The sequence below is a fragment of the Spermophilus citellus genome (assembly GCF_964194105.1).
Source record: "Spermophilus citellus genome assembly, chromosome: X".
Taxonomy (NCBI): domain Eukaryota; kingdom Metazoa; phylum Chordata; class Mammalia; order Rodentia; family Sciuridae; genus Spermophilus; species Spermophilus citellus.
Genome location: NC_138190.1, coordinates 126,439,676 through 126,455,122, shown reverse-complemented (window position 1 = coordinate 126,455,122; position 15,447 = coordinate 126,439,676). Strand labels below are relative to the sequence as shown.

General features: G+C 33.3%; 1 protein-coding gene across 5 annotated transcripts in view; it reads left to right on the top strand.

Moving 5' to 3' along the window:
* ZNF280C (zinc finger protein 280C) overlaps nucleotides 1–15,447 on the top strand; it is a 58,153-nt gene that overhangs the window by 4,680 nt on the left and 38,026 nt on the right. For all 5 annotated transcript variants that reach the window (XR_014019955.1, XM_081276794.1, XM_081276791.1 and 2 more), the window contains 4 exons: nucleotides 4,006–4,052; nucleotides 9,554–9,703; nucleotides 12,870–12,935; nucleotides 13,035–13,171. Coding sequence is in view for 4 of the 5 variants with exons in the window: in XM_081276794.1 (XP_081132920.1) it covers nucleotides 4,022–4,052; nucleotides 9,554–9,703; nucleotides 12,870–12,935; nucleotides 13,035–13,171 (384 nt within the window). In the remaining variant the exon portion in view is untranslated. The remainder of the gene's footprint in view (nucleotides 1–4,005; nucleotides 4,053–9,553; nucleotides 9,704–12,869; nucleotides 12,936–13,034; nucleotides 13,172–15,447) is intronic.

Here is a 15,447-nt window from a genome sequence, read left to right as displayed (position 1 = left end):
GTCTTGGTTTTGAGTAATGTACTAGTTAATTACTATTGTAAGAACATTTTTACAGGCACCCCATACTGAAAATGTTTAAAATATTCCCAGAGTTCTTACACAACGATAAAACAAAATAAGCACTTGAAACTACAAAATCAATGATATTTGAATCAGTTTTAATGTATTGAATGAATAATATATTTTGCTAAAATAAAGTTACTGCCTACTTATATTGATTTTTTTCATATCTATATCATGAAGAGCAAGATTTTCCTATTTCAACCATTTCAATACCTTCATTTCTGTAGCTAAAGTGTAATTTGCTCTTTTAGTGAAGATACAACATTTAGATATTCTGTCCCTTTGTTATTTTATTATTGACATACCAACAAAAGTAATAGTACTTAGTGACAATGCAGTAGTAAATACAGATAAAAACATCAGTACTAATATTCTGTGGTTAGGCTTAGTTATAAGGTGGTCATCTGGATGATCCCAGGGAACGTTTATGTTAATTTTTTAGATATACAGCAAAACAAAAGCAATTATATTGTTAGTAGAGTTCTTTTGTACCATCTGGAGTATATCTTTTCCCTGGCGATCTGTTGACCCTGGTTTAAAAAATGTTGGGATAAACAGTTGGTGAATGTATTTTTTACTCTTGAATAAAAATGCTGAAATCTAGTTTGAGGTGAAGTAAGCTGAAAATGATTAGTTTTTTTCCTCTCTTAACTGAAACCCCTTAGTTGATAATTTGTTTCCAATATACTAGCTTCAGGTGTTTAAATGTTATTAGGACTTAAATCTCTCCATATCTTACCTCTTTGCTTTCACTACCCCCAAATCTTACAGCTTTACTATTCTCTTTGTTGGCTTCTTAAGTACTCTTTCTGTGCAGAGTGACTCCAATATTCCTAGTCTTAACTGCTACTATCTTATTATTTTTAATACCCTTATTTAAATATAATTTATATGACATACAATTTGCCCATTTAAAGTGTACAACTCAGTGGTTTTCATACAAAGTTCTATAAGCATCACCACAATCAACTTTAGAACATTTTCATCACTCCAGAAAGAAACCCTGTACCAATTAGACCTTGGTAGCCACTACTCTACCTGTCTCTGTGGATTTAACATTTCTGGACATTTCATTATAAATGAAATCATATAATATCTGGTTTGTTTGACTGGCTTTGTTCAGCTAGTCTAATGTTCTCAACATTCATACATATTGTACATGTGTCAATGTGTCATTCCTTTTTATTCCTAAATATTATTCCATTGTGTAGATGTATCACATTTTATCTATTTGTCAATCTAAGAGTGGTATTGTTTGGTCTTATATCTATGTGTTTAACTGTCTGTTTCCCATAGTAGCTGTACCAGTTCACATTTCTGCCAGCAGTGTATGAGAGTTCCAATTTTATTACATTCTTTTCAATGCTTGTCATTATCTGTCTTTTGATTACAGCCATCCCAGTGAGTATGAGGTGATACCTCTTAATTTTTAAAAATTTTGAATTATGTTAATCCATAATTTAAAAAAAATTAAAAATATGGTTACATTTTACATGTATAAAAAGCAAAGCAGCCTGTAATCCAAGTGACTCAGGAGGCTTAGGCAGGAGGATCACAAGCTCAAAGCCAGCCTCAGCACAGTAGTGAGGCCCTGTCTCTAAATAAAACATAAAACAGGCTGGGGATGTAGCTCAGTAGTAAAGAGCCCCTGGGTTCAATCTCCAGTACAAAAAAAAAAAAAAAAAAAAAAAAAAAAAACTGAAGCAAAAACCAAAAACTAAATATTATAATTATACAGAATACCCCCCAAAAATGAATGGGTTGTGTTCAAGAGGTATGTCATTACTTGGAATTCATTTTCTCTCCATAAGAAAAATATATTAAACATGGGTATATTTATTTACCTGAATCAGTAGCTGAAATGGAAAGTTCTTTGCTTCTTTTTGAGAACTCTTAGTTGCAAATGTAGAGACCCTCTGGAGTTGCTATTATTGGAGCTCTAAGATGCCCACTGCATATTTTTGCTGAAAATTCCATTTCTCTAACAGCTGACTTAATCCCCCATATTGTTTTTTGCCTTGCCACTACAACTCTAAAGTGATTACTTGAGAGGTTTTTATGGCCTCCAATTCTTCCCCAAAGGAATCTATGAAATTTTTTTGTTTATTTTTTTAAACTGGAACTAAATATGGCAGTGATCCTTTAGAGTTGTGTTGTATGATGGAAATGTTCTGTGGCTGCACTATCCAATACAGTAGCCACTAGTTAGCTGCTTGTGGCTTTTGAGCAATTGAAATGCGGCTAGAGTAATTAAAGAGCTGAATTTTTTATTTTAATTAATTTAAATTTAAGTAACCACGTGTGCCTAGTGGCTACCTCGTTGGATAACACAACTTTAAAATGAAGTTATGGTTCAAATAGCATCTGAGGATTTCTGACTTTTTAAAGTATTTATGAATGTACCAATTGAGGCTCCCTGGTGGCTGCTATGGGCCTCAAGACATCTCTGTAGCCACATGCAGTGCATATGACTTACTCATAAACACTATTTACACATTTAGTATTAATTTTAGGGTATTTATACTAATAGATATTTATGATAATTTAATAAAAATGTTATTTGAGTCTTGCAGACTGTGCACTTATGACCCTTAAAATACATGCTGTGTCCTTCTTTAATGTTAAGCAAGAATTGTCATATATTTATCTAATTGACAGGTATTATTTTAATTCTAGTTTAGAGACAAGAACTAATGAAATAGTTGAGTTAGAGAGTAAATAGGCCTCAGAAGTAAGGAAATTTATTAAAGGACAAAATTCACTCTTAGAGTAGAAATTCAGATATTTATGCCAGTAACTTTTTCTGGAGTTAGAGTAATATCTTTTTCTTGGGATTTAGGCCAAGTAATTTGGAATTAGGGAAAGTATACTTTTGCAAATCTGAGGATAAAGACAAATGTAAAGACTGAATTAGCTCTGTTTATCTTGCTACTTTAGATTTCTGATGCCTAGTTTTGATGTTTTCCGTTTTGTAAATGAATTCAGAATACAACTCAAAATAAAATTCTTACTTTAAATAAACCAATTCAAATGTTTTTGGTGTTTAATGTAATAGCTGTTTTAAAAATCCAAATAAGACTGGGGGTGTAGCTTAGTGGCAGAGTGCTTGCCTGGCATGTGTAAGGGCCTAGGTTTGATCCTCGGCACTGAAAACAAAAAAGTCCAAATAATTCTAGACAGATTGTAAACTTCTGAAAAAAAGGACTGTGACTTATTCATCTGTTTTTTCCCTAGAACTATGACTCATTCTTCTTGGTTGTTTTCCTGGAACTTAACACATTACACTGAGCACAGAAGGCAATGAGTAGTTTTATTAAATAAATTAATCTATGGTGAAATGTAGCCAACTAATTTTCTGTTATTTTCAGTAAGAATTAACAAGAAGTAAAAAAAAATTATATAAAATGAAAACTTATTTAAATATGTGGAATTTTTATAGTAACAATAGTATTTTCCCTGAAATGTGAAGAAGAGATAGCAGTTAAATATAAATGTCACTTAGCATTTCAAAATTCAGATTTATGAAACATATATTACAGCATAATTATTCATTTTTATATAAAGTTGTCTAAAATTTATTTATAATTTAATAAAACATTCAGCATTTTATTCAATAAATTTGCATTCATTCATGAATGAATCAATTATACAAAGTGAGTTACATGTGTATATTAAACATAACCAAATTCTAAAGGTAAGCTTTTATGGGAGAAAAAGATTAGGTACGTGTACATTTAATTAAGCAAAATCCACTCTAATAGTAGGTCTCTATTTTTTAGGGTGGAAAACTGAGACCTAACTTGCTACCTTGCCTGGTGTCACATGAGTTTGCTGGAGATTGAAATTAGACCCAAAGATTTCTGAATCAAGTTTCATATTTCAGTATTTAGTGTTACTTAAAGTGACTCATAAAATTGATTGATGTCATGTGTTTGTTCTTAGGTGACTCTGCAACTTGATGGATGACGACAACTCTTTTCAACAAAAAAGTAAGTATTGCTGCTGCAGTTGATACTAGTATGCATGACTTTTGTATTGATAACCTTTCTTAAGGAGTAAAGTTGAGAGATAAGTGGGCATATTTTGTTAAAAATAAAAATAGTTAAATGTATTAAAGTAATACATATTAATAGTCAAAATGAATACTATGCAATAAAAATGAAAGTAAAGTAGAAATGAAATGTTTCCTCCTTATCCCCAGAGATAACTTACAGGTTTGGTGTACATAAACCACAAAAAATAAATTATAGACAAAAATAAATTTCTAAATAAGATCATACTGTACTTGCTATTATGTAACTTCTAAACTTCTTAACGGTACATCTTGACTATATTGACAAGGGCAGCACCTAATTTAAAAGAATGAGGAAAAACCTTTGTGTCCACATGGTATCACTATAATATCAATGAGTATAAATGATTTTTTAAAATTATCAGTATATATGAGTCTCCCTCATTTCTTCACATTTGGTTTTGCCTGAGTTTACCAAGTTTCTTAGCCTGTAGATAAAGGGCTTGGTACATATCCAATAGACTACTGAATATTGGAGGAAGTGCAAAGGAACAAAATGTGTTCTTTACTCTGAAGGAGCTTATTTTAGTTGAACATGTACATTTACAACACATTTAAAAACAGTGAGAAATTTGAAATCATACATACTAAACCTTGAATTGCATGACATAGATCGCCGGTATAGTAAGAGGTGGAAGAAAAATAGGTCTAATGGGTTTTTTGAGCAAATTATAATTGAACTGAAATGGCAGGGGATTTTTTGAGTATCTTAGGTATTTCATGTGGCATTTTCCTGAATCTCTCTTACCATTTCTTTTAGATATTGTAGGCATATTAGAAGTAAGGAGAAAGAGGCTCAAGCAGTTTCTCCAGATTCACATGACTAGAAGTAGTACAGTGAAGATTTATGTTATAGTGGTCACCTATTTTCTGGGGGATATGTTCCAAGACCCCCAGCTGATGCCTGAAGCCAAATTGTACCAAACCCTATAACTTAGTGCCTTTTCCATCTTTAAGCACTTACAATGCACTGTGGCTATAACTTTTGCATTTTGAGTTGCAACAGTGAAATTAGCACACATTTCTTTTTTCTTATTCATAATTTCACAGATTGAAAATTTGTTCTTACCGTAGATCTTTGCAACTTTGGTGTACCAATTTTTCTTTCATTGTTAAATCAATAAATTTCACTTGGAGCAATTTCCAGGTTATTTTTGGCATATCCAAATCACCAGCATTATTACTCTTGTGCTTGGGGGCCATTATTAAGTAAAATAAGAGTTACTTGAACACAACTATTGTGTTACCACCTATAACCAAGGTGGCTACTAAGTAAGTATAGGCAGATAGTATATATAGTTGTAAATAAATTAAACAAAGGGATGGATTCACATTCTAGAAAGAACAGAAAAGTGCAAGAATTTATTATATTCCTTAGAACAGATTGCAATTTAAAACTTACAAATTGTTTATTTCTGGAATTTTCCATTAGTGTTTTCACACCATGGTTGACTGCAGGTAACTGAAACTATGGAAAGTAAAATTGTGGATAAGAGGGAACTACTATGTTCAGTTTTATATCAAGTACATGCTCTTTCCACTGTACTTGAATGATGTGGACAGTATAATGTGAGGAGAAAGGATATTCTAGGTAAATGAAATAGGAATGAGAGCTCCAGGGAACATAATGAGGGTGGTATTTTCAAATATTCAGAGTATATAAATGCTAAACCATTAATTATGCTTTTAATTATTTAACTTAGAACATTGTATATAATGTTTTGAGGTATCATTTGGAAAAGTAGGGGTCAGTTCATAATATTGATTATATTTGAGAAGATAGGATGGTGATTTTCTTTTAAGGGGATAGATGAAATACCAAGCATTAAACAACTTTATGTTAAGAAATGATTTGTGGATTAAGACCAAGCACAGTGGTGCATGCCTGTAATTTCAGCTATGCAAGAGGCTGAGGCAAGAGGATTACAAGTTTGAGGCCAGCCTCACCAATTAGCCAAGACCTTGTTTCAAAAAAGTAAAAGGGACAGAGGATATAGCTTAGTGCTGAAGCACCCCTGGGTTCAATCCTAGTACCACACACACACACACACAAAAGATTTATGGGCTGGTGGTATAACCCAATGGTAAGAGCAATTGCTTTTTAACATCTTTAAAGCCCAGGGTTCTAGCCCACTGACCACAGGAGAGAGAGGGAGAGAGCATGTGTGAAAGCACATGCACACAAGTACTTTGTGAAATACCTGAATTGAAGGGGAAATTAAAATAAAACAAAATTAAATTTAAAAAAAAGATAGCACCAGTTTATTAAGATTTTGTGTGTGTGTGTGTGTGTGTGTGTGTGTGTTGCTATTCCCAAATCATTGCTTATAAATGACTTTAAAAGTATGACCTTAAAAGTCTTAATTTTGGAACAAAAGTTAAAATGACATCATTTTAGTGTTATTTATTACCTTTACAAATTATGACATTTAAAAGATAAATATATCCTTGTATAAGCCAGACTCCTGAAGTTGTTTTATTTTATTAGTTGTTTCCCCCATCCATTTCTCACTAAATCACATATATACATGCCCATTGTTATTATTTTAGTTTAAGTTTCCTTCAATACTTTTTAAGCCATAACAGTATGCACCATTTTTTGTAAGTCATACAATATGAAAAGGCTTTAAGTTGTGTCACTACAGTTTGTGTGTGTGTGTTTGTGTGTATATGTGTGTATTTGTGTGTGTATGTGTGTGCACATGCACTGTATCTCCACCCCTTTTTACTTTTTGAGATAGGGTCTCAGCTAGTTGCTGAGGCTGGACTCAAACTTGCAATCCTCCTGCCTCATCTTCCTGAGTAGGTGGGATTATAGGTCTGTGCCACTGTGCCTGGCCATTACCACAATTTCTTGAAGAAAGTATGGGTAGAGATAGGTATGTGTATTCATGTGTGTACTCCCACACACACCACCCTTTTCCCCCTTAAGGCATCTACTTTCAATTGTTTAGCTACTCTTCCAATAGTTATTTCCATATTTCTCAGTTTTTAAATCATATACACGTATAAAACTGTCTTTTTAAATCACACATTTGCCATTATCTAGTGATTTTCTGTAAAGGAAGGTGAGAATTTCATGTTTCTTACAGTTTAGCCTTCTCTCCAACCATTTCTCAGTTATATCTAAATTTTTAGTTAAATCATATTCAGTATTTTTATTATGATGACCATAATAAATATTGTTCACTGATGAGCATAGTACCATGGTATCAATATGTTTTGGATACATTTTCTTTTCTCTTTTTTTCATATCCTGCAATTAAATATTTTTAGCCTTTAAATTTTTGTTAAACTCTAGCAAAGTCTTTTTCTACACCCTTCCATAGCCTTTTAACTAGATTTTCTACATGGTAAAACTTGTCAGATAATCTAACAATTTAATATTTAATCTTTTTGCACGAAAGATTGTCAAACCTTCTTGAAATAATGTTCTGCTTTATTTACTGTGAGTGGTTGCTCAGTACTGAACAACTATTGTCCTGATTGTACCAGGATATGGCTCAATGGCAGAGCACTTGCCTAACCTGCTTAAGGCCCTGAGTTCTACCTCCAGTACTGAAAAACAAACAAACCAACTATTTTCCCAGGACTTTCCTTTATTTTTTTATTGTGTTGAATGTAATTTTTTTGCATACTTCATTTTCCTTCTTCTTAAATCTCATATATTGGTGGATTCTTCCTGAAGAGGAGAGAATGGTAAATAATTTTTTGATGTTGCTGGTCTTTATTCTTGATAAATGAATATCTATCTATCTCATGCTTGATGAAAAGATTAAGTTTAGAAAAGTATTTTGCCATGATATTTAAAACCATTATTTTAACTTTATTCTCCTTCCACCCCAGTTTTAGGATATGCTTTTATTTCCATCATTCTGAAATTTCATACGTCCCTCAGAGTATATTTTTCTTGATCTTTTTGCTGCTTGATGGTGGGCCCTTTATTCTTTAGAACTGGGAATTTTTCTTGTATTTTTCTTTGATTCCTTCCACTCTCCTTTCTCTCTGTTCTTTTGGTAAAATTTTTATTAGATGAATGTTGTACATTTGAAATTAATTTTGTAACAATCTTGGCTTTTCTATTTAATGTATTTGTATATTTTGTTTTCAGTTCCACATTTACTCAACTTTGGCATTTGGATTTTTTGTAATGGATTTTGCTGTGTTATTTTTAATCTTTTCCTGGATTTAATTGTTTATTATATTTTTTCTAAAGATGCTAATTATATTCTCTTTACTGTTTTCTCCATTGTATTATCTCTATTTTCTTTAAGATCTTTTTTTTTAGAGAGAGTGAGAGAGGAGAGAGAGAGAGAGAATTTTTTAATATTTATTTTTTAGTTCTCGGCGGACACAACATCCTTGTTGGTATGTGGTGCTGAGGATCGAACCCGGGCCGCACGCATACCAGGCGAGCGCGCTACCGCTTGAGCTACATCCCCAGCCCTCTTTAAGATCTTTTCATGTGGTTTGTTGCTTGGGTCTTTCACATAGTAGGTTTTCTTCACATTTCTGGTGCTCATTGGCAGTGTGTGTGTGTGTGTGTGTGTGTGTATTATTTGGTACTAGGGAGTGAATCCAGGGGTGTTTAACCACTGAGACACATCCACAGCCCTTTACTGTATTTTATTTAGAAACAGGGTCTCACTTAGTTATTTAGGGCCTTGATAAGTTGCTGAGGCTGGCCTTCAACTTGTGATCCTCCTGCCTCAGCCTCCTGATCGTGCACCACCACTCCCAGCCCATAACCATATTTATGAGTGAACACTAAAATTCTTCCTAAGACCTCTGTGTGCTTAGTCAGAACTTACAGCCTGATGGCATTCACAGTATGTTATTTGCTTAATTTCTTCCAGTGAGAAATGTCTAATGTGTCTTAGTATGGAATAGACTTCATTTAATGTCCTTATTTTCAGTCTAGGGTCTTATCCCTGCTTTGCTCTGTGCTTAGTATTCATGAATCTGTATCAGTGTATTTCCTACCTATTGCTTCATATTTTTAGTTTATCTCCCTTTTGTTAATATAGGTGGATTTTTTTTCAGATAATGATTAGGTACAATCCTTTTTGTAGATATTATCGTATCCTAGTCATATAACAAACTCACTTTGGATTTGATTTTAAAATTTATTGGCTACTGTTCTCTATCATCTATTGACCTAGCCAAGTTTTTTTTTTTTTTTTACTAATTTAGATCTTACATATTGAGTTCTGAGTTTTATTTTTGCTACCATGTACTAATTGCAAATATCAATCTAGTAATTGCTTTATATATATATATATATATATATATATATATATATATATGTGTGTGTGTGTGTGTGTGTGTGTGTATATCTTACATAGTATGTTTTGTATTGCAAAACCAAGTATTTTTCTTTTTGAAAATAAGAGTTGTTTCTCTCTGCTTGAAAATTAGATAATTCAAAAATGGCAGAACTCTTCATGGAATGTGAAGAAGAAGAGCTGGAACCATGGCAGAAGAAAGTAGAAGAAGCTCGGAATGAAGATGATGATGATGAGCTGATCTTTGTTGGAGAGATATCAAGTTCAAAACCAGCCATTTCAAGTAAGTATTTACTTCAGTGAAATTTCATAAAAAATGTCTGTTGTTTCAAGTGGAAAAACCTTTGGTTGCGTTAATGTACTTGATTTGCATGTTCTTTTATTGGAACTGGAGATGAGAAGAAGGGTAAAGGTTAGTTAGAACTTGTGATAATCCTGATGGGGATGTGGTTGGGATGGGAGTAAGGAGGTGAGAGGTTAAAATATCATATGTGAGAAAAAAAATAATTAACTAAGGATTAAAATCACTTGACAACATTATAGGCCTTTTAAGATTAGAATTCCTACTATTTATGGATACATTATAATTATTATAGTGGGATTCATTATTCACTAATATAATTTAGTCAGTTTTATTCACCAGCACACACCCCCACAGTACTCCTGGTACCCTTCCTCTACTTTGCTTGTCTCCCTCTATTTTCATGAGATTCCTCTCTTCCACCCCTGTTTTTTTTCCTTTTTTTCTCTCTAGCTTCCACATATGAGAAGATATTTGACCCTTGGCTTTGAGTGTGGCTTATGTTGCTTAGCATAGTGCTGTCAAGCTTGGAGTGGGACTGTAGCTCAGTGACAGAGCACTTGCCTAGCATGTGTGAGGCACTGGGTTTGATCCTCAGCACTACATAAAAAATAAATAAAGGCATGATGGCCATCTACAACTATTAATTTTTTTTAAAAAAAGCTCTATCCATTTTCCTGAAAATGACATAATGTTCTTTAATGGCCGAAAAAAAATTCTATAGTATATCCACTGTATCCATTCGATTGTTATTGGATGTCTAGATTGGTTTTGTAACTTGGCTTTTGTGAATTGTGCTGCTGTTGTAAACATGAGTATGAATGTATTACTATAGCATGCTGACTTTAGTTTTTTGGATAAATATGAAGAGGTATAGCTGGGTCATTCCTATCACTACGTGATTCCATTTCTTATCTTTTTAGGAACCTCCATACTGATTTTCGTAATGGCTATACTAATTTATAATCACACAAGTGTCTTAAGTATTCTTTCTCCTACATCATTGCCAGCATTTGTTATTATTTGTATTCTTGGTGACTGCCATTCTGACTGGAGTGAGATAAAATTTTAGTGTAGTTTTGATTTGCATTCCCCTGATTGCTAGTGATATTGAACACTTTTTAATATATTTCTTGGCCATTTATGTTTATTCTTTTGAGAAGTGTCTGTTTAGTTTATTTTCCCCATTTATTGATTGGGTTATTTGTGGACTCTTTTTGGAGGTAATTTTTTGAGTTATTTATATATTCTGGATATTAATTCTATGTCAGAAGAGTAACTGGCAAAGATTTTCTCCCATTCTATAGGCTGTCTCTTCATTCTCTTTAAGTGGGAAATGCTAATTATTAATGGAGCCAAGTAGTCTGGATTTTTTCTTTTTCTCCCTTCAGCCCAGATGTACAGAAAATGAAGTATTTGGAATGCTTTGCTTAAAATATCAAATTATACTGAATAAGTTTGTGTTAGTGTGTTATAGTGATTCTCACATATAGGCAACTGACTCATCAAAGTATCATCTTGATTCATGGCTATAAAATGTATAGGCACTGCAAGATTATACAGTCTCTGTTCTGTGTGCTTACATGTGCTATATGTACCTTCTGGCTACACCCATCTTACAGCAAGTCAATTGTAGACGACTATTAATAGCACTGAACTAGAATAGTATCTATTCATTTTAAATGATTCTAACAAAAAAGGAATTGAACAACAATGAAATTTTTTTAAATTATTAACTCAGAATTTAAATGTAAACAAGTTTATTGGTGTTTTAGATATAAATCATAAAATACTTTTAGCAAATGGAGTATGAACTAAATGTTTATGTAGAAGTACCATAAAGTGCAGGAGGGAAGATGCTAAAAGTTTGTGTTCAGTAGACTCCCAACCACAGAAAAAGTAGAGATAACTCTTTTGAGGGAGTGGATACTAGGAATTTACCCCATGGACAGTTTGCCACTAAGCTGCATACCCAGCCCTTTTTATTTTTTATTTTGAGGCAGAATCTCACTGAGTTGCTGAGACTGACCTTAAACTTGCAATACTCCTGTCTTAGCCCCCCAAGCCTCTGGGATTACAGGCATATGCTACTGGGCCAGCAGGAATAACTCTTTAATGATTTGAGTAAATACTTATCTTGAAATTTCTGAATGAAAACAATACCAAGTTTTTTGAATCAACAAAGAAATCTATTTTCCTGGAAAAGTTCTGTAGTGATCAGAAAATAACCCTTTGTGTGACCCTTTAATTTGTATAATTATTTTGTGAGATTAAGTTATTTTCTTTTTTGAATGAATATTTTTACTATTGTATTGAACATAGTCTTTAATCCTTATAACAAGGGCCTGCAGTTTACAGCCTGCCAGCCAAATCTAACCTGCCTCCTACATTTTTTTTTGTTCTTTTTAGTTATAGATTTGGTTCTTTTCTACTAGGACATGAAAAGGAAAATTTCCTATTCACATGGGTGCAGTGGCACATGCCTGTAATCCCACTGACTATAGGCTTTGGCAGGAGGATTGCAAATTCAAGGATAGACTCAACGGTTTAGCAAGGCCCTAAGCAACTTATTGAGACACTGTCTCAAAAAGTTAAAAAAAAAATTAAAAGGGCTGGGGCAGTAGCTCACTGGTCAAACACCCTTGGGTTCAATCCCCAGTACCAAAAAGAATTCTTATTTAGAACTCAAGAGAAATGGTACTGTATATACCTATAATATCAGTGACTCAGGAGGCTGATGCTGGAGTATCACAAATTCTAGGTCAGCCTAAGCAATAGCTAGGTCCTAAGCAACTTAGTGAGACCCTTCTCAAAATAAGAAATAAAAAGGGATGAAGATGTAGCTCATTGGTTAAGCAGCCCTAGGTTCAATCCCTGGTACCAAAACAAAAAAGAGTAATGGTACTGAGTAATCAAGAGCTGAGTAGTCCAATCAGCTCACCCCTAATGAAACGTCTAGGCATTTAGCAAAGTAAACGTGGCATAGAGATTGAGGAAGGTCTTGTATTTAGTCACAATCTTGTCACCATTAAGGGAAAGAAATATATTTCTGTTATTGGTTATATATGGATATACTTTTGGAAAATTTTTATTACTTTAATTTATTTCATTAAAATAATGAATTTTAAAATAAATATTATTTTTATAGATATTTTGAACAGAGGTAATTCCAGCTCATCTTCAAAGGGAATGAAAAATGACTCACTCAGTTCAGGTACAGTATTAATGTACTATTTTAACATTAAAGTAAAGTAATTTGACAGAATTGATTATGTAGAAATATATTCAATCTATGGTGTAATTTTACATATAGGTATTCCTGGTTTATTCAAGTCTACAAGTCAACACTACAAAGACCCAGCATCAAATCCAGTGACTGCCTTGCCTAGATTTCATCCTGAATCTAAGTCTTCACAGAGCTCTGCTATTGTTCAGAATACATCTAAACCTGTAAGTATTTCTGAAAATGCACAATTGGTTCAGAGACATACTAGATACCAAGTAAAAATTATGAACTCTCATAGCTAGTTACCATTCCATTATAAGTATAATTGCCTCAGAAAATGTCACCACTTTTATGATATACTTCAACCGATACCCAGAATAATAACTACAAAACTAATTATCTACCGTGTTAATAAATCAGGTAGCTTAAATAGGTATAGTATTGAAAACTATGCAATCGAAATATGCATTAAAAAGTATAATTAGTAATGAATATTGTATTGTGACAATTTTACTTAATGTTTTATTGTAGTTGGACACAATACCTTTATTTTATTGATTTATTTTTATGTGGTGCTGAGGATTGAACCCAGTGCCTCCAATATGCTACATCTGAGCCACAACCCCAACCCCTTTATTTTAATTTTTTAAAAAAATATTATTTCGCTGGGCACAGTGGCACATGCCTGTGATCCCAGCGGCTGAGGAGGCTGAGACAGGAGAATCACGAGTTCAAAGCCAGCCTCAGCAACTTCGAGGTGCTAAGTAACTTAGTGTGACCCTGTCTCTAAATAAAATACAAAATAGGGCTGAGAATGTGGCTTAGGAGTCAAGTACCCCTGAGTTCAATCCTCAGTACCAAAAAATATATTATTTCATTGATACATAGTTGTACATATTTGGGAGATATGTGATATTTCAGTACATGCATACAACATGAAGTGATCAAATAAGAACAATTAACATCCATCTCCTTAAACATTTATCCTTTCTCTGTGTAAGAAGCATTTAAATTCTTTCTTCTAGCTATTTTAAAATGTACAGTGAAATATTTAGTAGTCATTTTACTGTGCTATAAACACCAGAACTTATTCCAGTTAACTAATTATGTTTTTTTAAAGACGTGTATATGTCTTTTTGTTAAAGAGAGAGAGAGAAAATGAATCTTTTTTTGTAGATGGACACAACCCAATGCCTTTATTTTTTTTTTTATGTGGTGCTGAAAATTGAACCCAGGTCCCACCCTTGCTAGGCAAGCACTCTAGTGTTGAGCCACAATCCCAGCCCCTAATTGTGTTTTTATACCAATCTCTGACTATTCCCTCTCCCCACTACCCTTCCCTGCCTCTAATGATCTTATTCTTCTACTTCTGTGAAATCAACTTAAGATCGTAAACAGATATTCTTAACTGAGAAAATTATTCCAAAGATTTTTATTCTGAACATACTTTCATTTTTCAGTTTTTTAAACTTAACATAATAGGTAAAGTAATACCATTTAGGGGTCTGTTAATATGTATGGTTCTTTGTGATATTGTCATATATATAATATATATGTATCATATATATATCTTTTATATATCTTTCTTAGAACATTCCTATGAGGTAGGCACTATTGTCCCCATTTTATGATTGAGGAAAGGCACAGAGAGGCTAAATGATCCACTCAAGGCCACAGAACTAGATATGGGATTTTAATCCAAGTTAACCCTGAGTTTTAAAAATGTGTCTATTCACAAGTCTGTATGTATATTTAAGTATATTCTTTTAAAAATGAAAGCATTGCTTAAGGCAATGGTGTTGTGCACAGAACCTTGAGGTTTCTGAGACTCTTTAAAGTGTCCAGGAGGTGAAAGCTATTGTCATGACTCTAAGAAACCTGCCTTTTTTACTGTGTTGACATTGTAAAATTCTCCAGGTGATTATATTGTACTGCCAGGGTTAAGAATGATAGATTCAGCTGGGCATGGTAGTACACACCGTAAGCCCAGTGATTCAGGAGGCTGAGACAAAAGGAATATGAGTTGAAGACCAGCCTCAGCAACTTGGTGAGCCCATAAGCAACTTAGTGAGATCCTTTTCTCAAAATAATAAAAAAAAAATGTGGCTGGGGACATGGCTCAATGGTTAAGTACCCTGGGGTTCAATCCCTGGTGCAGAGAGAGAAAGGAAGAAAATGAGATACATATTCTCAAATAAATTGAGAATCCTATTAAGAGTTTTATTTAATTTTTTGAACTATTTAATTCTCTCTTCCCCAACAATGAGGCAGGGAGAGAGATTAGAATCACTTTTAAAGTCTGTGCACTATAGCTTATGGGCAAAGTCTTTGCATTTTGGCAGACCTGGGTTCTAATTCCACCTACTGCATCAGCAATAAGCTGAGTTGCATTGACAACCTTATTTAACTGCACTAAGCCTGAGCTTACCTATTTATAAAATAGGAGATTATATAAGGTCTTTATTAGTATTATTGTAACAACTACTTAGTATAATACATG